General features: G+C 37.0%; 1 protein-coding gene across 6 annotated transcripts in view; it reads right to left on the reverse strand.

Annotated features, from left to right (window-relative positions):
• DLG2 (discs large MAGUK scaffold protein 2) overlaps positions 1–22,651 on the reverse strand; it is a 1,831,272-nt gene that overhangs the window by 1,288,522 nt on the left and 520,099 nt on the right. Inside the window, exon 1 of one of the 6 annotated variants that reach the window (XM_036427314.2) lies at positions 1,712–2,055. The exons of 4 other annotated variants lie outside the window; for them this stretch is intronic. In XM_036427314.2, coding sequence (XP_036283207.1) covers positions 1,712–1,753 — 42 coding nt within the window. In that variant the 5' untranslated portion in view covers positions 1,754–2,055. Of the gene's footprint in view, positions 1–1,711; positions 2,056–22,651 lie in introns of those variants that run through there. One more of the 6 variants, XM_036427312.2, reaches the window with a different exon arrangement.

Raw genomic sequence — 22,651 nt, forward strand, 5'->3', positions numbered from 1 at the left:
TTATCCAAGAGTCATCAGAATTAAGATATTGTTGGTAAAAGATTTTGGGTTTTTTTCATTCTTTTGCTTATGAATATAAGAAAAATGTAAAGCTACCCCTTAAAGGCCACTGAGTAAAGAGTAAAAAGGGAATTTCTCAAAACCCATATCAAAGAAATTTTGTTCTTGGATATTTCTGCACGTCTGAACTATAACAATGAAATATTTAAAAATTATCTCTTCATCTAAATTATTTATGGAGATGTCCCTGAGGGAGGGGTGAGGTATGTGTGACATTTTTTCTCTTAAAAAAAAAAAAAAAAAAAAAAAAAAAAAAAAAAAAAAAAAAAGATAAGGAGGGAAAACATTTAAAATTCATTGTGCTTACAAACCGGTGTATTGCATACCCAAAATTTGAAACAAGAGATGGTGATAAAGAAATTCAAGTTGATATTTGGGCACTGTCTTTATGTTTTTAAATATCTCTTTTCATGTTTACTATTGCATATGTATGGAGGAAACACTGATTGCTGAATTTAAGCTTAAGAGTAGTAAAAAGTAAAGTCTGCAGAAGTCTGTAAAATGATCCACAGAAATGCTCCCTACTGTGGCTGTGATAGAATTGGTCATCAAAACATAAATACTACCTGTTTGAAATTCAAATGGAAAAAAAAAAAAGGCTTACAAAACGGGGAGCAGCAGGGAGTTCTTTAATAAAACGTGTAAACACAGGAAATGGAACTTTAGCACCCAGGCATATTAAAATACTCCCCCCCCCTTAAATAAAATGTAGATTGATGTATATTTTTAAGATCTTACTTTAGGTATTAAATCTAAGCTGCCCTTCAATTTTTTTTTTCTCTCTTGAAAGGCAATTACTTTCCTTTGGAACTTCCTTCGAAAACCCAAGTTCAGAATGCTAATGGAGGATGTGATTCACTTCAAATCATGCAACTGGAATTCCACAGCTAGCCTGTCTGACTGGCTTAGATGTTGAATGAACAGTGTCAGAAAACCTCTCCAATAATATTGCAGTCCTCGCTGACAAGGGGTAAGTAAACCTTCCAAACTTAGGCTCAACTTCAGAGCCTCATTAGCGACAGCAAGTGTATGTCAGTGGGGTGATAACCCCTGCCAAAGGCACCCATGCAGCCAAAAAAAGCAAACAGAGCTGGGCATGTGTGTGCTCAGTATCACCAACTTCCAACCATAAACGCTGTGTTTGTAAGGGCAGGATGATCGGCTACCCCACAGACCCCGTCCCAATGCCATGCCAGCCCCTCCATGTAATCCTCAACTCAGACAATTAAGCTGCACAAACAGGCAGCTCCCAGCACTTTTAAAAAGAAAGACTTTCAATCCTCCTCTAAATCATGCTCTATAGCTTCCCCCTCCCCAGCCCCCCCCTTCTCTGATTTATTGGTTCTAGCCTACCTACATAATTTTCATCTTTTCCTCCTCCCCCCCCCCCACTCCGGCCCCCAAGTGTGAGCGTGAACCTGAATTACAAACAGTTAAACCTGAAGGTCACTTCCCAGCGGCGTTCCAACATGCTCCCCCAGCGAGGCTGCACGGCGGCGGCGACAATAAAACAAAGCCCTTGCAACCACCTGTAATAATCTGCCTGCTCAGCCAGCAATCCGAAAAAGTCCTGAGGCTACCCAAGGTAGACATTTTCTGCAGCTGCTTTCACATGTCTCTTGTGCCCAGTGGCCGGCTCGCCTCCTCTTACCTTCACGTTAGTCCGGAGTGCACAGTAACATGCAAAGAACATTGCAGTAAATGAGGAGCATATGGACCGGTAGTCAGCTTCTCAGCACAGCGCTAAGCCCCACACACTGGGTCCGGGGCATGTGCTACTAAGGAGCATCCGTTCCCTCTGTCAGTTTGAAAATGCATTGATCTCTGCTTTCTCTGACTACAGAACGACATGTCTTGAAGGCACTGAGTGAGAGCTCAACATCTCTTCATTGGCTATATATAGCATTGTGCCCAGTAATTTCAATTAGCCGAGAATTCAGCATCTGAAAGTTAAGACTTCAGTTGCTTTTTTTCCTTCTAGCATTTTAAATCACTGGGTTTAAAAAAAAAAAAAAAAACCCACAACGGGAGGGGAGGAATGAGCTCACACAGGAGGGATGGGGTGGGGGGGGTTTGGGGGAGGAAGGTGAAGAATAGAAATTTAACCAATGAGTTACTTATGTTTCTGGAGAGCTCTGCTGTTATCCTATTAGGTACTTTATAAGGGGATTGCATCCAGCAGACTGTAAATGAAGAGGAAACCCCCCCACCCCGAGGTTGAATAAGGGCTCTGCTCTGTATTCCAGGCTATTCTGATGCAGCACCCTGTTTGGCAAATACTACAAATCACTGCAAACACCTCTCATTCTGCTTTTTCAGTGTGAAACAGCGCTGAGACCAAAAGATCACGCTCTCCTAAAGTCCCCTAAAATGTAAGCCGGGTTCCCCTGGGGTGATCTGTAGCTACATGGCTAAGAAGTACCACCTTCTCTCACTTGCCTGTCCTGAGATACCTACCCGCATCTTCTCGGGGTAGCTTCAAATTGCCAGGATCACTAAGAAAACAGGCACCCAGTTTTCCAAAACGAAGCTTTATTAGTCAATGACAATCCCTAAGAGAGAATGAGTTTGGAATAAAAGAGAAGAGTCCAAGGATAACATAATCACGGACTCAGTAGCTACTGCTGCTAAATGTAATGTGTTCAGCTGGCTCCGGAAGGCAGAGAGCAGGAGAGAAAAATAAAAGCTTCTTCTGCCCCCCATGAATCCATAGGGGAGGGAGGGAGGAGGAAACATTTAAAACCATCGTCTGATGCTACTGTCTGTTGTCATTCCTGTCAGGCACCGAATGCTGCAAATTAACTCAATTTCTCCTGAGCCAAAGGACAAACTCCAATTTAACATTCTAAACTCTTATTTCCAGCCTCTGGAAGCCCTGACGCTCAGCTAGAATTCTAAAGCTCTCTGGCAAAATGCACGCAGCAATGAACTGTTCTCACTGCAGCAGAAACAGTGGGAGGAAAAAGAGTGGTTATGTCTTTGCCACGACGTTCCCCCATCAGCTCACAGCGACAGGGAAGATCAACAGAACTCGCCAGAAAAAGCTGCAGTGACTTTTAGGATTTTTCTTTACTGTGTTTTTGCATAAGCCACCCCCCCTCCTCTCTGGAGCCTGCAGTGGTGCTGAGGTACTGGCAGAGCTACTGGGCATTTCTCCTGGGCAATGAGCTGAGGCAGCTTCAGGGGCAAGCAAGGTAGTTAAGGAAGAGGAATTAAAGGAAAGGAGAAAGGCAGGGCTTTCTAATTCTCTCTTAATGACAAGCACTCAGAAAGTGTCCTCAGTTCTGACTAAATAGCTATTTTGGGCTGTCATTGTTTGTGCCTTTTTTTAGGAAGGAAAAAAGGCAATCTTGTCTTAAGCTGGAGATTCTTTAGACTCCTAAAAGAAGGCAGCTACTTAATTTGATTCCCAGTTCTGTCTGTCAGATAAATCTAGGTAATTACAAATTACAAGCAATTGCAACACAACCAGTGACTTCCAAGACATAAAACAAACAAACAAACAAACAAACAAACAAACAAAAAACATGACATGGATGCCCAACTCTCCTCATTCCACAACTTTTACTAATGGCTTTCCAATGCAGGACCAAGAATTTCAGTTAACACCTCCCTCTTCCGAGGTCATAGCAGGTCACATTCCCTGCAGCTCTTCCCAATTAATGAATCCAAACACAGCAACTTGATGTCATGAAACTCACAGGAGAATTTTTAAATGCCTATTTTATTGGAGGTTCAGAGGATTTTTATTCTATTTTAATCTCTGAATAAGCATTGTTATTTTTTCCCATTAGGAATTGTGGGAAAGGGGCAACTTTACATCTCTGTATTTATTATTTTAAGAGACCCTGGACAGCCCAGGAGAAAGAGAGCAGAAGAACTGGCAAACGTTACAAATCTCAGCAGTTCACAGGTGAAGTTACAGGTGAAAAACACATGCAGGGGTTCCTGGAGGAAAGCAGGAGGGCTTCTCCCAATAAGACTTCAGATCCAGGGTTAGCATGGACTTCTAAAGAAAGGCTCTTAGACTTGAAGATGCACTTCAACTCCCATCTACACTTAGCCATCCCACAGCATCCCAGTGCAGACATGGGCTATCCCTGTAGATGTACTGACTGATTTTTGTAAGTTTACTAGGACAGCTGACTTAATAGTCTCATGTTACAGATGCAGGAAATGAGGCATTAATTGCAATGATAATGCCCCACTAAAAGGATTCTCTATTTTTAGGCAAATGTTTTTTTTTAACAGATCCATGTACATGCTAACAGAATAGCATCTGTTACTGCAGAAGGAAATTATAACTGGCTACTTAATTTTGGAAGCAGCATAGTAAATCTAAGCTCTAACTCTCACAAGCAAATAATACAGGAAAATTACGTCTATGTTAGACCCTTTTATCTTTTGTATAATGGAGATTTATAAAATGGGGATAATGCTTAACAGTGTCATTGAGAAGATGAAAGATGAATCTTCCATCACCACAATAGTCTAGAGCAAAGATTTAAGTATGGAAATAGAAACCATAAACATATTAGAAGAAAACAGGTTTTGTTTGGCCATATTTAATATTGGAGGGAAGACTGAAGCCATATAAGAAAAGTTAAATAATATAACTATATAAATTTTTTTTTAAAAGAACATCCATTTAGCTAAATGATATACAATGACAAACTAGGAAAATGTTTGCAACATACTTAATGAAAAAGTTCCTTAAAATACAAATAATTTTTATAAACAGATAAAAAATATAAAATAAAGTTTAAAAAAGGCAAAGGACAGAAAGTGAAAATCCACCCAAAGACCACAAAAACACATTAAACATGCTCCCACCTCATTCATATATTTAGAGAAAATCATAAAAAATAAAAATGTTTTTAAATTGATTGATATATCAAGTACTAATGGGAATGCATGAGTTAGTGAAAACTTATTAGAAAGTAATCTATATACAATACCTAGGAGTTAAGTCTAGATATAGATTGGAATATATATATATATATATATATATATATATATATGATCTTTATATATAATGTAAATATCTATTAGTGAAAGGCTTATGTGTAAAATAGCAGCTCTTCTATGCCACCAAATGCTATGCAGTTATTACAAACATATATGATACATATTCTTATATGGAAAGATTTCCAAGTTATCATGTAAATGCAAACATAAGATTGCTGAAGAGTTTGTATACTATGCCTATATTTGTATGTATAAGCATACATAAATGTAGTAGGTGAGTGTATTTGTGTGTGTGTGTGTGTGTGTGTAAAATTTTGATAGCATTGATTACTGGGGAATAAAAATTGGTTTAGGAAGATAAGTTAGACAATACCTTTCATTATTTATTTTATACCCTTCTATATACTATAGTGCCTTCCCCATAACAAACTACTTATCTAATTATCCTCTCTGGGTGAATGAGAGGAATAAAGACCCAGGAAGGGAGGCATTCTAGGACTTGTAGGGGGATTTGCCTATTTATGTTCTCAATGAGCATGGCTCAGGGGATAGCCATGCCATGGGGATAGGACTCTAGCTTTTCCTGAATTCATCTTAGTTCCTGTGTGCCTCTTATAATATGGACATCTACCTGGAATGCATGGAATTCTATGGGTGTGGCATCTACCTGGAATGCATGTGTGACCTATTTTTTCTTAAAGCATGGCCCTTAAACACAAGCCAACTACTTTATTTGCTTCTTGAGTGAAAAAGTGACTATGGAGCAAACCTGACTCGAGCTGATTTTTCCCCCCCACAGCACTGAGTGTAGAACCAGACATCTACATATATTTCCTATTTCCTTTTATTTATTTTTTTCATTGAATTTACTGGGACAACATTGATTACTAAAATTGTATGTTTCGGCTGAACAATTCTGTAATATTGTATATTGTAGTATGTGTTCTCTGTATGTTGTAGTATGTGTTCTCCAGCCTAAGGCAGTGTCCTTCTGTCACCTTTACTCTCTTCCATCTATCTCCACCCCCCTAATTTTTCTTCTTAGTTTTGTTCACAATAAATCTTGCTATAGAATTAATGTGTTCCTCCAGATTCATGTTGAAACCTAATCCCCAATGTAATGATATTTACAGGTAGGGCCTTTGAGATTCGATTGGGTCCTCATGAATAGGTTTAGTTTAAGAGACCCCAGAAAGTCTCTTGCCTTTCCACTATTTGAGGACACATTGGGCTCTGTCACCAGACAATGAGTCAGCCCAGCATCTTGATTTTGGTCTTGCAGCCTTCCAAAATGTGAGAAATAAACTTCTGTGGTTGATAAGCCACCTACTCTATAGTATTTTGTTATAGTGGCCCAAGCAGACTAAGATGAGTATGTAATAATTTTTAGAATTAAACTAATTTTTGTATTTTAAAAAATATTAAAGCAGTATACAATTGTGATTATCTAATAATTCAATAATAATAGCAACAATGTTAACAGGGACAAATAATTCATATTTCTGTATATTTTCCTTATAAAATAAGGAGATTGGATTACCGAGTTATTTCTTTTTTTTTTAATATATATTTTATTGATTTTTTACAGAGAGGAAGGGAGAGAGATAGAGAGCTAGAAACATCGATGAGAGAGAAACATCGACCAGCTGCCTCCTGCAAGCCCCCTACTGGGGATGTGCCCACAACCAAGGTACATGCCCTTGACCGGAATCGAACCTGGGACCTTTCAGTCCGCAGACCGACGCTCTACCGCTGAGCCAAACCGGTTTTGGCCCGAGTTATTTCTTATAGGCAGAATAACTCTGGTAGGTTTGCCTACATTTTTTGTTTGTTTGTTTATTTAGATGGAACAGAGAAGATATGTTTAAATGTTAAGGACCCAGCTGGTTATCTTCCAGACCAACTAAATCAGGATCTTAAGCAATGGAAACCAAGCATCAGTATTTTATAAAGCTTCTTAGGTAATTCTAATGTGCAGCTAGGATGAGAATTAGGAAAAAGAAGGGTAAACTGATTCTATTAGATTCACAGAACAAATATTTTATGCCTGCCAGCCATACCATTACTGTCATAGTAACTCAACTTTGATTTTACAGAGAGTAAAATGTCATAGACATTATATAGTATATTCCAACAACACTTTATTAATATACATTAAAATTTAAATTTCACATACTGTTCAAATGTCAGGAAATATTATGGTTATTTTCTTCAACAATTTAAAAATGTAAAAACCATTTCTTAGTTTGTGGTTTGCCAATCCCTGATCTACAGTATCTAGCAGTGGCCCTCAGAGTGTGGTCTTGGGGCCAACAGTATCAGCATCAACTGGGAATTTGTTAAAGATGCAAATTACCAGGTTAGAGCCCAGACCTACCAAATCAGAAACCCTAGGTATGCGGCTCAGGGATCTGAGTTAACAAGCCCTGCAGGTGAGTTTCATGTAAACTAAAGTTTGGGAACCAGTGCTACAACTTAAAACCCATTCTCAGAACTTAGAATCCATTCCCTCTTAGAAACTAAAACTCTTAGACTTTGGAGAAAAGCCATAAGAATGGAAAGCAACAATTTGAGCTTCAATTCCTTTTCTGCCACTTCCAGCTGTGTGATGTTGAGCAATTTACATAACCTCTCTCTGCCATGGAGTATTCCTCTATAAAATAAAGATAACAATCCTACTTCACAGGGATGTTGTAAACACTAAAATAAATAAGGTGTGCAAATTGCTTGGCCTGTTGCCTGGTACATAGGAAATTTAATCAGTGGTAGTTTTAGTGTCAAGAAGACTGATAGAGGTAAAGAGAAAGATAAAAATGTTATCATTCCTCTTGACTAATTTCTAAATACATAGATGATTCCCTGGAAGGGTTTGAAGACCTTTTAGGAGTTCCCTATCATTACTAATTAGCCTTGAAGAGAATTAATTCTCAGGAAGTTTGGCTAATAATCCCTAAATTGCTTTAATATCACTGGAATTTATTGTGTTCTATTGAATTTTATTGAGATAATAATAACCGATTACAAAGCACAAAGCATTTCAGAGATTCTCATGATTTTCCACTGAAGTATCCCTAAAAGGCACAAGAGAATACATGGATTGTCCTTGCAGTTATATAATAGAAACAAAATGGGATTATCTTTAATGTTTCATTTGTCATCTTAAAATTAATGTAAATGTTAAATTCAAGTTGACATGATCACTGTATTTGTCATAAAATAATGTTTCATACTACTTTCTGAACAGTGAATTTAATAAGCCAGAAGACTGTGCATGCCCAGCTGGGGTGGCTCAGTGGTTGAGCATAGACCTATGAACTAAGAGGTCACAGTTGGATTCCAAGTCAGGGCTCATGCTTGATCCCCAGCGTGGGGCATGCCAGAGGCAGCTGATGATTCTCTCTCATCATTAATGTTTCTATCTCTTCTTCTTGGTACCTCTCTGAAATCAATAAGTATATATTTATAAAATAAAAAAGAAGACTGCAATCTCATGGCTTTGAGTATCCTTTGTCATACATACTGCTATATATGCATGCCTCAGTTCACAAAGTAGATAATCAATCCCATTTTTTTTTTCTTAATCCTCACATTTGCTGTGAAGACATCGCCATCACCCCTTTGTATTCAGTGAGGAAAAATGGCACAGAGATTAAATTCACTGCTCAGATTTGTACAGAAGTTAGAGGTAGAACTGAAACACTAGATCTTCTGATTCCAAAAGCTCGAAGAAAATTTCTCAAAATCTCAGTGCCTAGATCAAGATACTTAACTATTTCAGATATCACATTCCATTTATACACAAATATTTTCATTTATTTTCATAAGCATTAAGAATTATAACCTAGTTTTACATAGGATTTAAAAGTTCAATATAACATATAAAAGAAATAAGTAAAAGAGTTGACATTTTAAAATTTTTATTCATTAACTTGAAAGAGAGGTAGAGAGAAAGAGAGGGAAACATTGATTTGTTGTTCATTTATTTATGCATTCATTGGTTGATTCTAGTGTATGCCCTGACTGGAGATAGAACTGACAACCTGGCATATCAGGACAACACTCTAATCAACCGAGCTATCTGTCCAGGGAAGAGTTAAAGTTTTTAAATTTTAATTGAAATGCTGGGATAAAACTCCAATTGCATGATTAAATGGAAAAGGACTTACACCCACATATATAAACAGAAGCAGCATATTGAATTGATTATTCAAACATCTCAAGCAGCATTGCTATCAATGACATAATATTCTGGACTGGTGAAACTACTGGTAAAGTTCTAAGCAAAACAATAAGCCATGATGCCTTATGTCAGTGGTTAGCAAACTCATTAGTCAACAGAGCCAAATATCAACAGTACAACAATTGAAATTTCTTTTGAGAGCCAAATTTTTAAAAACTTAATCTATATAGGTAGATACATTGTTATTAATTTAATTAGGGTACTTCTAAGCTGGCCTTTGCTAAAAACTCAAGGGGCCAAAGAGCCGTATGTGACACGCGAACCTCAGTTTGCTGACCACTGCCGTATATGACAGGAAAATCGTATTGTTGAAATTTTTAGTGTCTACCAAGTCCATATAAGAAAAGCTTTGTGTGAAATATGTAAAATGGAGATAGATTATGGACTCAGGTAATTTTATTTAGGTTTCTCATATAAAGGAATGTTCAGTTAGATACTTTAAAGTCCAGGATGAAGGACAATTTTTTATAGTGTGGGAGTGTCTCCTACAGCCTTTACCTCCCTTCAGCTCTTGTCCACGACTTGTCAGTAGTACATGCCCACATTGCTATTATATACAAAAAGCACCCTCACAATGGTTTAAATTGCCAGTTGAGCATCCACAAAGGGCATATACTACCCCTGTTGAGAACTACTTAAACATTCAGCCTGAGAAAAAATGTGAATTTAGAAATACATAGTTTCAAAGTCCCCTTAAATTCCCCACCAGAAATACTGAACAATAATGTATAGTCTTAAAGAGTTTCTACATACACATTTAAGTATATATATTTAAGATTTCTGGGAAAGAAAAATCTAAGAACATGGGCTTCCCAACAATCACCAATTCTAGTTTCTAGGAACAGAAAGAAAATGGGATAGACATGTCTTACACAAAGGACAAAGAAAACCTACAAAAACAAAACAAAACAAGGTTTTGAGAAGAACTAGCTGAAATTCCTATCATCTCTTAAGGATCAGATCAAGGCCCATCTTATTGTGAGATTTTCCCTGACAACATTAGCCCACAAAGACTCTTTTCCTGAGTGTCTACAGCATGTATTGTCTGCATTGCCCATTTTAGTACCTGATTATACACAGCCTTGTATTCTTTCATCATTGCTGAAGATTCATCTCCTTAACCCCATTTTAAGCTTCTCAAGAGAAAAAGACTGAAGTGTCCTGAAAAATAGCTCTCTTACACACAAAGAATTGTTTAATTATTTTTCATAATAGATTAATGAACAGCTTGAAATATAGAAGAAAAAAAGCTACAACTAAGTTTCAACACTCTCTAGTAATCACAGATACCCTTTTTGCAAAAAGTATGCAATGTGATTATTTTCACTTTTATTTAGGTACTAGAGGCCCAGTACACAGATTTGTGCACTGGTGGGGTCCCTTGGCCTGGCCTCTGGGAATCAGGCTGAAACCAACTCTCCAACATCACCCAAGGGATCCCAGATTGCGAGACCCCTCCTGCATGCCCAGACCCCAGAATGTAGATGCCCAGCAGCTCCTTCTGCCCTCCTCTCTGGGTCTGAGGTGCAGGTGAACCAGATTCAGAGCTGGCAGTACCTCAGCAGCAACATAACCCATGGCTGATTCTACAAGGAATCAGACTCTCTCGACTACTGGTTGCAGCATCTATCCCCTGGTGGTCACTGTACATCATAGCTACTGGGCGAATGGTCAAATGGTCGCTTAAGCTTTCATACTGTATACGAGAGGCCTGTTGCATGGAATTCATGCATGGATAGGGTCCCTCAGCCTGGGTGGGTGATCAGAGCCAATTGGCACCTTCTGGCTGCCACCCTGGACCTTTCTTCACACTGCTGCCTGATGGCCTGGGCCTTCCTTCATTCCATGCCGCCTCCTGGTGGTCACCTCATGTCATAGAGAGCGATCAAATTCCGGGTCTCCAGGTTGAACTCCTGAGGGGACACTTTGCATATTAGCATTTTATATATGATGATGATAGATGATTGGAAAAAAAATTAAATAATTTAACATGTATAATTTGTTTGATATACATATACAATGTAAAATGATTAAACTAATTAAAATTTCCCAAAACATAATTATCTTATGTATGTGTGTGTCTGTGTGATAAGAAAATGTCATATCTACTATCTTAGCAAACTTCAAGTATATAATACATTATTATTAACTACTAGAGGCCTGGTGCACAGATTCATGCTCCAGTGGGGTTCCTCAGCATAGCTTTCAGGGATTGGGCTGAAACTGGCATCCAACATGCCCTGAGGAATGTAGTAGTGCACAAAGCAGCAGGCAGCGGAGGAGGAGCAATTCCCACTAATGCCCACCTCACTCATTCTGGTCAGCTGAGAATCTGCCGCTGTCTTCCACTGCTGTCCTTTGCATCTCCTGGTCTGCCACACCCAGCTATGGAGAAGTGGGTCTCCAGAATTGAGCTCCCATGACCTCTCTAGGGGTGCAGACTGAGGCTCAGAGAAATGGGTTGAGTGCCTGAGAAGCAACCAGGGCAGACCAGGGAGTGGCAGTAGCTGTGCAGTGAAGCCACTCACTTCGCACTCCATCCTGCAAATCATGGGGTGACTCTAGTATTTTAGGAGGAGGCAGGCTCTAGGGACAGAGTTTGTGGTCTCTTTTTTTTATCTACCTCTGTCCCTCGGTCCTGGCTGCCCAGGGAGGACACAGCTGGATGGGCTGACAGAGGTCAGGGGCACCGAGCCTCCAGAATGGTGCCTGGGGAGTGGTGGAATTTGGGCCAATGGCCTAGCCCAGTGGTCGGCAAACTGAGGCTCGTGAGCCACATGCAGCTCTTTGGCTCCTTGAGTTTTTTACAAAGGCCAGCTTAGGAGTACCCTAATTAAGTTAATAACAATGTACTACCTATATAGTTTAAGTTTAAAAAATTTGGCTCTCAAAAGAAATTTCAATTGTTGTACTATAGATATTTGGCTCTGTTGACTAATGAGTTCGCCAATTATACTGGCCTATCCTCCCAATGTGAACTGCAGCTCAACCCCACCTGGTTGCGATCTTTCATAGATTCAATTGCCTGTTTCTCTTTTTGTCTGACCAAGTTGACTGACTCCTAGTGGTCAGGGCACGTCATAGTGACCGGTAAACTGGTTGAATGGTCAACCAGTCACTTAGGTTATATATATATATATATATATATATATATATATATATATATATATATATATATATATATATTTTGATATATATATTTTGATATATATATATATTGATATATATATATTGATATATATATATTGATATATATATATATATATATATATATATATATTTTAGACTAGAGGTGAGATACACAAAATTCGTGCAAGAGTTGGCCTTCCTTCCTTCAGATGCTGGCACCAGCTTTCTTCTGGCACTGGGGCTCAGGTTTCCCTCTGGCTGCTGGCAGACAACCAGGACCTGAGCTTCTCTCACAGCCACAGCTTAGTCCAGAAGGATGTCTGGTCTAATTAGCATATTACACTTTTATTATTATAGGTACACATACCACATTTTATTTTAACTATTCATCCATTGACAGATATTTCTGTATCATGGCTACTGTGAAAAATGCTGCAAAAAACATGGGTGTGTAGATATCTTTTCAATATACTGATTTCATTTCCTTTGGGTATATATCCAGAAGAGGAATTATTAAATCATATGATAGATTTTAGAAAAATCCATACTATTTTCAATGATTGTTGTACCAATTTGTATCCCATCAATCGTGTACAAGTTTTCTTTCTTCCCCATACCCTTGTGAATATTTGTGATTATTTGATAATAGCCATCTTGCCAGGTATAAGGTGATTTCATTGTGTTTTTAATTTGCTTTTCCATGATGTTTAATAGTGTTAAACATTTTTCATATACCTGTTGAACACTCACATGACTTCTTTGCAAAAATTCTACTTACCTCCTTTACTCATTTTTCAATATATCTTTATATTGATTTTAGAGAAGAAGGGAGAGGGGAAGAGAAACATCAATGATGAGAGAGAATAATTCATAATTGCCTCCTGCATACTCACAAGTGGAGATCAAGCATGCAACCTGGGCATATGCTCTGACTAGGAATCAAACCCTAACCTCCTGATTTTTGGGTCAAAGTTCAACCACTGAACTATACCAGTAAGGCATCATTTGCCCATTTTTTCAATGGGTTATGTATCTTTTTTGCTGTTGAGTTAAATGAGTTCTTTATATATATTTGGATAGTAGCCTCTCATTGGATACATTTGCAAATATCTTCTCTTTCCATAGGCTGCTATTCTAATTTTGTTGATTTTTTTTTTCTTTGTTAAGCATAAATTCCCAAATTTGATTTAGTCTCATTTGTTTATTTTTGCTTTTCCTGACTGTGCTTTTGGTGTCATATCCAAAAACTCACTGACAAGATCAATCTCAAATAGTTTTTTCCTTGTATTTTCTTTGGGAAATTTTATAATTTTAAATATTTTTTATAACTGTTTAATCCATTTTGAGTTGATTTTTGTGTGCATATGGTATGAGTCTTGTATGCAGATATTCACTTTTCAAACATCACTTGTGAAACAGACTATCCTTTTCCATTGTATTCTTCATGCTTGTGGTAAAGATTAGTTGAGTGTATATGGCATAGTTTATTTCTGGTTTCACTATTGTGTTCCACTGGTTTATTTTTATGCTAGTACAATACTGTTTTTGATTAGTAGAGCTTTGAATACAACTTTGAAGTGTGATGATTCCAGCTTTGTTCTTTATCAAAATTGCTTTGTCTATTCTGGGTCTTTTGTGGTTCCAAATAAGTGTTAGGGTTGTTTTTTCTGTGAAAACTAACATTGGAATTTTGATACAGATTGCATTGAATCTATACATCACTTTGGTTAGCATGCACATATAAACAATAATTATTCTAATCCATGTACACAGGACATCTTTCCATTTATCTGTGTCCTCTTTAATTACTTTCATCAATGCTTCATAATTTTCAATGTACAGATCTTTTACCTCCTTGATAAAATTTATTGTTAAATATTTCAATTTTATGCTACTGTAAATGTGATTATTTTCTAAATTTATTTTTCACGTATTGTCAGTATATAGAAATACTATTGATTTTGTATATACTGAATTCATTGATTAAATGTAATAGTTTTTTGTGGTGTCTTTTAGAATTTCTATATATACTAGTGGTCTGGTGCATGACATTCATGCACTCGCAAGCAGGGGAGGGCGGGGGGGCTTCACCCCAGACTGAGCCCTCTCACAGTCTAGGACTCCTCAGGGGATATCTGACTGCCATCTTAAGAAATGGGCCTTAACCTTCAGTCAGACATCCTTAGTGTTGCCACAAAGATGAGAGAGGCTGCCACCACTGCCACTGCACTTGCCAGCCATGAGTCCAACTTCTGGCTCAGCAGCGTTCCCTCTGTGGGAGTGCACTGACTACCAGGGTACAACTCCTGCATTGAGTATCTGCCCCCTGGTGGTTAGTGCACAACATAGCAATTGGTTGTACTGCTGTTCGGTCAATTTGCATATTACCCTTTTATTAAATAGGATATGATCATGTCATTTACAAAGAGGAAATTGTATTTATTTTTTTCTAATTTGGATGCCCTTTATTTCTTTTCTTTTCTTTTTTTTTTTTTGTTTTTTTGTTTTGTTTTTTTGCCTAATTTCTTGAGCTAAAAGTTCCAGTATAATGTTGAAAGGAGGTAAAGAGAGTGAAAACCCATGTTATACCTAATTTTAAAGAAAAATGTTGTTTTCCACCCCTGTGTATGATGTCAGATGTGGGATTGTTGTTTATGGTCTTTATTATGTTGAGTAATATTCCTTCTATACCTAGTTAGTTGAATTTTTTATTTTGAAAGCATGGTAAATTTTGTTAAATGCCTTTTTCGTATCTATTAATATGACCACATAATTTCTTACCTTTTATTCTATTAGTGTGGTACATTGCATGTATTGATTTGTATATGCTGAATCATCCTTGCATCTCAGGAATAAATATCGCTGGACCATGGTGTATGACCTTTTAATGTGCCCTTGAAATCAGTTTGCTAGTATTTTGTGAGGGTTTCTCAACTATGTTCATTAGGGATATTATTAGCCTTTCATTTTATTTTCTCAGATTTTCCTTGTTCAGCTCTGGTATTAGGGTAATACTGCCCTTATAAACTCAGCTTGGAAGTGTTCCATCCTCTTCAATTTTTTGGAAGGGTTGAGGATTGCTATTAATTCTCCTCTAAACATTTGGTCAAATTTACAAGTGATGCCATCTGTTCCTGGATTTTCCTTTGTTGGGAAATTGCTGATTACTGATTCAATTTCCTTTACTTGTTATTGATCATTCATATTTTCTATTTCTTCATCATCCAGTCTTGGTAGATTATATATTTCTAGGAATTTAATCATTTTTTTCTAGGTCACCCAATTTGCTTTAAGTGTTCATAATAGACTCTTATGATCCTTCGCATTTCTGTAGTGTCAGCTGTAAAGTCTCTTATTTCATTTCTGATTTAAATTATTCTAATTCTTTCTCTTCTCCTTAGTTGCTCTATCTAAAAATTGGCTATTTTTTTAGCTTAAAAAAAAAACAGCTCTTAGTTTATCTTTTCTCTTATTTTTCATTTCAATATTTTACTTATTTCTCATATTTGTTATTTCTCTCCTACTATTTTTGGGCTTAGTTTGTGCTTCTTTTTCTAGTTACATAAAGTGAAAAATTAGGTTTTTTATTTGAGTTCCTTCTATTTTTCTTATAATAAATATTTATTACTGTCAACATGTGTCATAGAACTGGATTTGCTGTATCTCATAAATTTTGACATATTGTGTTTCCATGTTCCCATCTTCATATTTTCATGATATTATTTATTTACCTTTTGAGTTCTTTCTAGCCCTTTCAGTTGCTCAGGAGTATGTTTTTTAATTACCACATATTTTTGAATTTTTCAATTTCCTCTTTGTTACTGATTTACCACCTGTATGATGATGACTTCCAAATCTTTTTATTTCTTTGTTTTTCCTAATCTTTCTTTAATGCATATTTCTTCTCTGAGCTTCAGGTTATTTATCCACTGGCATGTTGAGTAGCAGAATATGTTATTAGCACCTCAAACTTATTATGATCACAAAAACATTGAATTTCTGCTTGAAACTTCATCATCCTCCACTTTTCCTACTTTATTGTATGATACTTCCATCCTTCCACTTTCATGAGTGAGAAATCCAGTAATGAATTTTGATAAGCTCTTATGTATCCTTCCAACAGACAGTCAATTATATCTGCTAATTCTCTTAAATATTCTATAATCTGTTTTCTTCATAGCCACAGTAATTATCTATAATCTTATATAGGTTAATTCAGAAGCCTCCCCAATGTTTCCCTTCTTGACATCTTCTAATCCACTTTTAACCCCAAACTCTAAAAATGATCTTTCCTAAACATAAATCTGAATTATGCCATCCTGTCATTCACCCAAGAATATGTTTATTGATGAGAGGGAGGGAGGAATGGGGAGAGAGAGAGATAAAGAGAGAGAATATCAATGTGAGAGAGAAACATTGATCTGGCCTCCTGCATATGTTCTGTCTGGGGATGGAACTCACAACCCAGATAAGTGCCATGACCGGAATCTGAATCAAACCTGCAAGCTTTTTGGTGTACAGGATGACGCTCCAACCAACTGAGCCACCCAGCCAGGGACATTCTCAAGCTTTGCTGACTCCCAGTGCTAGTTAAATAAGACCCAAAATAATGACCAGCACCTTCAAGGTTCTGCATGGTGTGAGACTTGCTTCATTTGAACCAATTTTTCAATTCTTATTTAGTTCTCCAGTCACATGAACTTGTTTTAAGTCCTAGAAACTACTATATTCCCCTAGAAACTGATTTTCTTTAAGCCTAGAATAGTGGTTCTCAATCAGGAGTGATTCTCTTCCTGCAAGAAGTGTATTGTTTATAACTGGATGGTGAGGTAATATAGGTTTCTACGTAAAGGTCAGCAATGATGCTAAATCTCTCACAATCCACAGGAGAGCTCCCCATGTCAAAGAACTATACAGTTGAAATTGTTTAGAATGCTGAGATTGAAAAACCCTGGTCTGGAAGACTTTCCCTTCTGCTTGTACCCCAAATGACCCCCATATCTAGCTGAAACATACTTACTTATCCTGTCTCAGCTTACATGGTCTCCATTAAATAATCCTTCCCTGATTTTTGCCTCTAGGTCAGGTACTTTTTTATTTTTATTTTTGTACCCTTACTATAATTTGGAACTAGCTACTTATTCAGTTCATGTTCACTTTTCTTGCCAGTTTTTAAGTTCTATGATCTTAAGAATTGTGTTCAGCACAGTATCCTTACCATCTAGCTTAGACACTCAAAACATGTCAAATGTGCAAGTGAATAGATGAATGAATGAAGCTATTACATATAGAAAAATAATGTTAGGCTTTGAACACTGTATAAGAATTCCCAGCTTTGCCATTAATTAGATGTATTCCTGAACAGGTTCCTTAACCTTTCACTTGGCCTCATTTTAAAATATGTAAAATAGGAATAGCAATTCATACTACAAAGATTTTGATAACTAAATATGTTGGGGAATTCTACTTTGCAGTGCTATTATAGGTTAGAATGGAAATTGATATATAAGTACATGGGAAGTAATAATATGAAACTGAAGACTTAAATACATGTATCTTTTTAATTGAGAATTTAATTTATAGGAACTAATGACAAAGAAATTGTTAAGCAAAGATTGATTATGTGGAATTTCATCATTAGTTAAATAAATTAATGGGACCCATAAAGATTTTTTAAATTTAATGGAGCATACGTTCAGTATAATAAGTTACTTGGAAAAACCATTATATATGTGTGTGTGTGTTTCATACACATGTACAAACATGTATTCACATAAACACAGAAAAATATCTAAATAAAAATACAGCAGTAGTTAATTTACAATTATAGGATTATGATAGTTTAAATTTTCTTTTTTTTTGGTTTCTGAATTCCTGAATTTTTCTATAATGAGCATGATTTTTAATATTAAAGATAATAAATGAGTGAGAAAAACCACTTTGCAGCTGTAAAGGGACTGTGAGAAGTTGCTGTATCATAAAGAATAAGACATAATCTTTAAATTTAGAGATTTTCAAATTAATTATAAAAATTTAATAGCTATCTAGATAACTTCGATAAGGAAAAAAGTAAGAGAAGGACAGATCATGATCAAGCACCTAATGAACATTTTCTCAGGTTTTCCATGCATTAACTTATGAACTATGCAAAACAATGCCATTAGGTAGCTTTCATTGTTTCCATTTAGTGGGTGAAGAGACTGAGGCTCCTGGGAGATAAGCAAATTACAAGCCCGTACAGGAAAATAAATTATAGAAATCAAATTCAAACTAATGACCCTCTAGTTTCAAAGCATATGCATTTTTCACTGGGTACTTATGAGACATATTCTGAATTAAGAGGAAAGGCAGAGAATCAGTGGTTTCTTGGCAGACAGAGGCCAAAGGAAGACTACCTACAGCAGTTAACACTTGGAGGATGACTGTGCATTTAATATCTAAGGATTTTAATAACTAAGGCACGAAGAAAGGCATTTCTTGCCAAAGGAACACTGAGCAAAAGTAAGCGTTAAATAGACAGTTCATGGAATTTGGGAATTGACAGGCAGATTGGTTGGCTAGAATACCTAGGTTAATGACAGAAATTTTGTTTCATCAGTGAAGGGACTTGGCATTTATTTGGTAAGACCTGGAGATGAAGATAAACAAAAGTGAGGTTAGAATACTAGAAAATCAAGTCCTGGCCAGGAAGCTCAATTGGTTAGAATGTCGTCCTGATACACCAAGGTTTTGGGTTCGATCCCTGTTCAGGGTACATACAAAGAGCAACCAGTGAACGTATGAATAAGTAAACAACAAATCAGTCCTTCTCTCTCTGTGTCCCCCTTCCTCTCTCTCTCCAAAGTCAATGGGGGGGGAGGGGGAATTGAACACTAGAAAATCAATTATATCATAACAAATTAGAAATATAAGACTAGTTTTAAAAGTATAGTGAATGACCAAAATCAGATTGTGCTACCCTTGTATTCTTGGAACAAGAAACTTAAGAGGTAAAAAGGACATTGGAAAACATCTGGCAGAATCCCTTTATTTTATAGATGAGAAAAATCCAAAGTCATAAAACTGGACTATCATCCATGTCTCTTGAGTCCCAGTTCTGTACTTTTCCAAGAAAAGGCAGCAACAAAGAGTGTGTATTTCCCTTAACAGGTTATGAATATGCATAATGATTGTCATTTCACATCAGCTGGTACTGAGGCTCAGACAAATTATGTAACTAGTACAAAAGCCATCTCACTGAAGAACACATGATTTTATGAATGGGAATACTGCCTTATTTTGCTATTGCATTCACTAGTATAAGGTTCATATATACCTAGCATGAGTCAATCAAATAAAAGGCATTATTTGTTATTTTTTAAAAGATATTTTATTAATTTTTCACAGAGAAGAAGGGTGGGGATAGAGAGCTAGAAACATCAACCAGCTGCCTCCTGCATGCCCGCTACCGAGAATGTGCCTGCAACCAATGTACATGCCCTTGACCGGAATCGAACCTGGGACCTTCCAGTTCACAGACAGACGCTCTATCCACTGAGCCAAACTGGTTTTGGCTATTTATTATTCTTGATAAAGATAATATATACAGATTTTATGGTCATAGACCACTAAGAAATTAAAGCATGGGAAATAATTTAAAAAGTCACAAATTATCCAATTCATTATTTACCAATTCTGAATACTTTCTTTTTTTTTTTTTATTTCCAAGAATTTTGCCTTGGACACTAGTTGCCACTAATAAATTAAACTGTTTAGATTTCCAGAGCTTTGCATTTCATATCAAACATACAAATTCACCTAACAGATCACTAGGGGTAATATTTTATTTCTTGTAAAGACATACAAACTTACCTAAACCACTACATAATTAAAACTAGAATATAATCAGAATTAAAGTTCATAAATGTGTTGTGTTCTTCCTCTGGCACAATTCACATAAGAAGAGTTCAAAGCTAGCCACATCTCTAGATGCTACTTTCCTCTCAAACCTGCCAATTATTCTTCCTCAATTACGCCAGGGGAGTCTATGTTCGAATAGACAGGGAATGAGAACAAGGTTATTAGGGGTAATGCTTCATCTGGGTAAGAAACATTGCCTAATGAGCATTTATCTGAAATACAAAGCCTTTGTGTGTGTGGCTTTATATCTTTTGAAATAGTCCCCAAAATAAAATTAAACATACTCAAGATAATTATAGGATGGGAGTTTATAGACAGGCTAAAATTTCCTTTCAGCATTCAAATAGAGATAAATTAAAAAGACACACACAATACAAAACAATGCAATTATCTACAAATGATGCAACTTTAATAAATACTTATTAAAAATGCAAAATGACATTGGAAGTGATCTTAGGCAACTTAGATACGGTGTAATTAAAACTCCCCCAAAGATAGTATAGTAAGTAAGGAATTCAATACTAGAGAGTGAGTATGCCAGTGGACAATGGCCAGGGCGTAAATGGCAGGAGATCTTTGACAAACAAACTCTGCATGAATTGGTCCAAACAGCAGCAAGGGCTGGATCAATACCTGAGAGCTTCACTATTTTTTGCTTCCAACTCAGGACCAGAAATAGCCAAATATACCCCTAAATTAATCACACTGAATGCCCGCACCTCTAGTTTCCCCACACCAACAAAGGCCAATCAGAGAAGATCTGAAGCCTTTCCTTTTTTTCACTATGAATTGTTCCCACCCCCAAACCCACTTTTAATTTTTGGCTAAACCCATATGATAGCAGCTGACTCTCTTGCTATATAGCAAGTTCTGAATAATATCTTCTGCTTATTCTCATGTGGGCGGCCTTTATTTATTTCCACAAATACTTGCAGCAAGTGGAGATTAGTTTTACATAGGATGACCCATTGTCCCATTTTACCAGGGTTAGCATTGGGTTTAGTCCCTTGTCACAGTATAAGAGCACCCCTTTTTACTTTCAAAAATGGCCTTATCCTATGCTGTGACTAATACAAAATAATATTGAATAAAAACTGTAATTGAGCCCTGACTGGTTTGGTTCAGTGGATAGAGCTTCGGCTTGCAAACTAAAGGGTCCCAAGTTTGATGCCAGTCAGGGGCATGTGCCTTGGTTGCGGGCACATCTCCAGTGGAGGAGGCAACTGATCAATGTTTCTCTCTCATCGATGTTTCTAACTCTCTATCCCCCTCCCTTCCTCTCTGTAAAAAATCAATAAAATATATTTTAAGAATAAGAAAAAACAAAAAACTGTAATTGAAAAAAATTATAATTGAACAAAAAGGGGGGAAAAAATACCTTTCGTTGGAGGATAAATTACATGGGAACACTGAATTAGGCAAATCATTCATTAGACAAAGGAATTAATGTGCAAACTGGTATTTTGTCACCTGACCTAGAGTAATGGCTGGTGACAATGAAAAGCAGACTGAGTCCTTAGGTACCTAACTTAGTCTGTTATCATAAAACCAACTATCAGGTTAGGGGGAGAGAAGTGTCCTTCCTACTGTATCCAGTTTGGTTTTCATGGGATTTCCAGCATTATTATATGAGAGACGGGATTTGAAGAGGTGTCCTCTTTTCCCCTCGAGTCATTTCTGCCACCTCGGCAGGATGATGCAAGAGTTGCCATGGCAAATACTTCTCCCACGCTGCCGGGAGACCTTCCACTGCAGGCTAACTTCTGTTCTCTTTCCATTTTCCTCTCTCTCTGCTACATAGTAAGTCACTCCGAGTCTAGATTTCAGAGTATAACTTTCGCTGCAGAATCTTTTCTTTGAAAGCAACTTGCTATCTGCCTGCTTTTCTGCAGCCTACTGTTCATTTCCAGACATGAACCCTGATGACAGGGATGTCAGAAAAATGGGGTCCACAGGAGGCCTGACCAAAGAAAGCAAGGGCAGGGCTGGAATGAGTCCATTGAAAGTAAGGATTCATCCATTTGCTTATCTCAACTGTTATGTTTTCAAATGGAAATAGGAAGTTTTGTAATCTACCTGCCCAGGGTATATATTTACATAGCTCTGCCCTATTAATAACCTGTTTTGGAGCAGGCTAATTAATATAGGCTCAAGGGCTTCAAAGTCAAAAGCACATATGCTTACATCTATAACGTGCATGATGGTAGAGACAATTCTCTCTGCCCACCGCTGTAAACTGAGTCAGGAAATTAGCAGATACAGAATACATATCTGTTCCCTGAATATCCCTTGACTTGGAATCCACAAGTTACAAGTAGTAAGTTACATAATTTCTCGGAGCTTCAGTGTCCTCGT

This window comes from Pipistrellus kuhlii, unplaced genomic scaffold, assembly GCF_014108245.1.
Source record: "Pipistrellus kuhlii isolate mPipKuh1 unplaced genomic scaffold, mPipKuh1.p scaffold_m20_p_9, whole genome shotgun sequence".
Classification (NCBI taxonomy): domain Eukaryota; kingdom Metazoa; phylum Chordata; class Mammalia; order Chiroptera; family Vespertilionidae; genus Pipistrellus; species Pipistrellus kuhlii.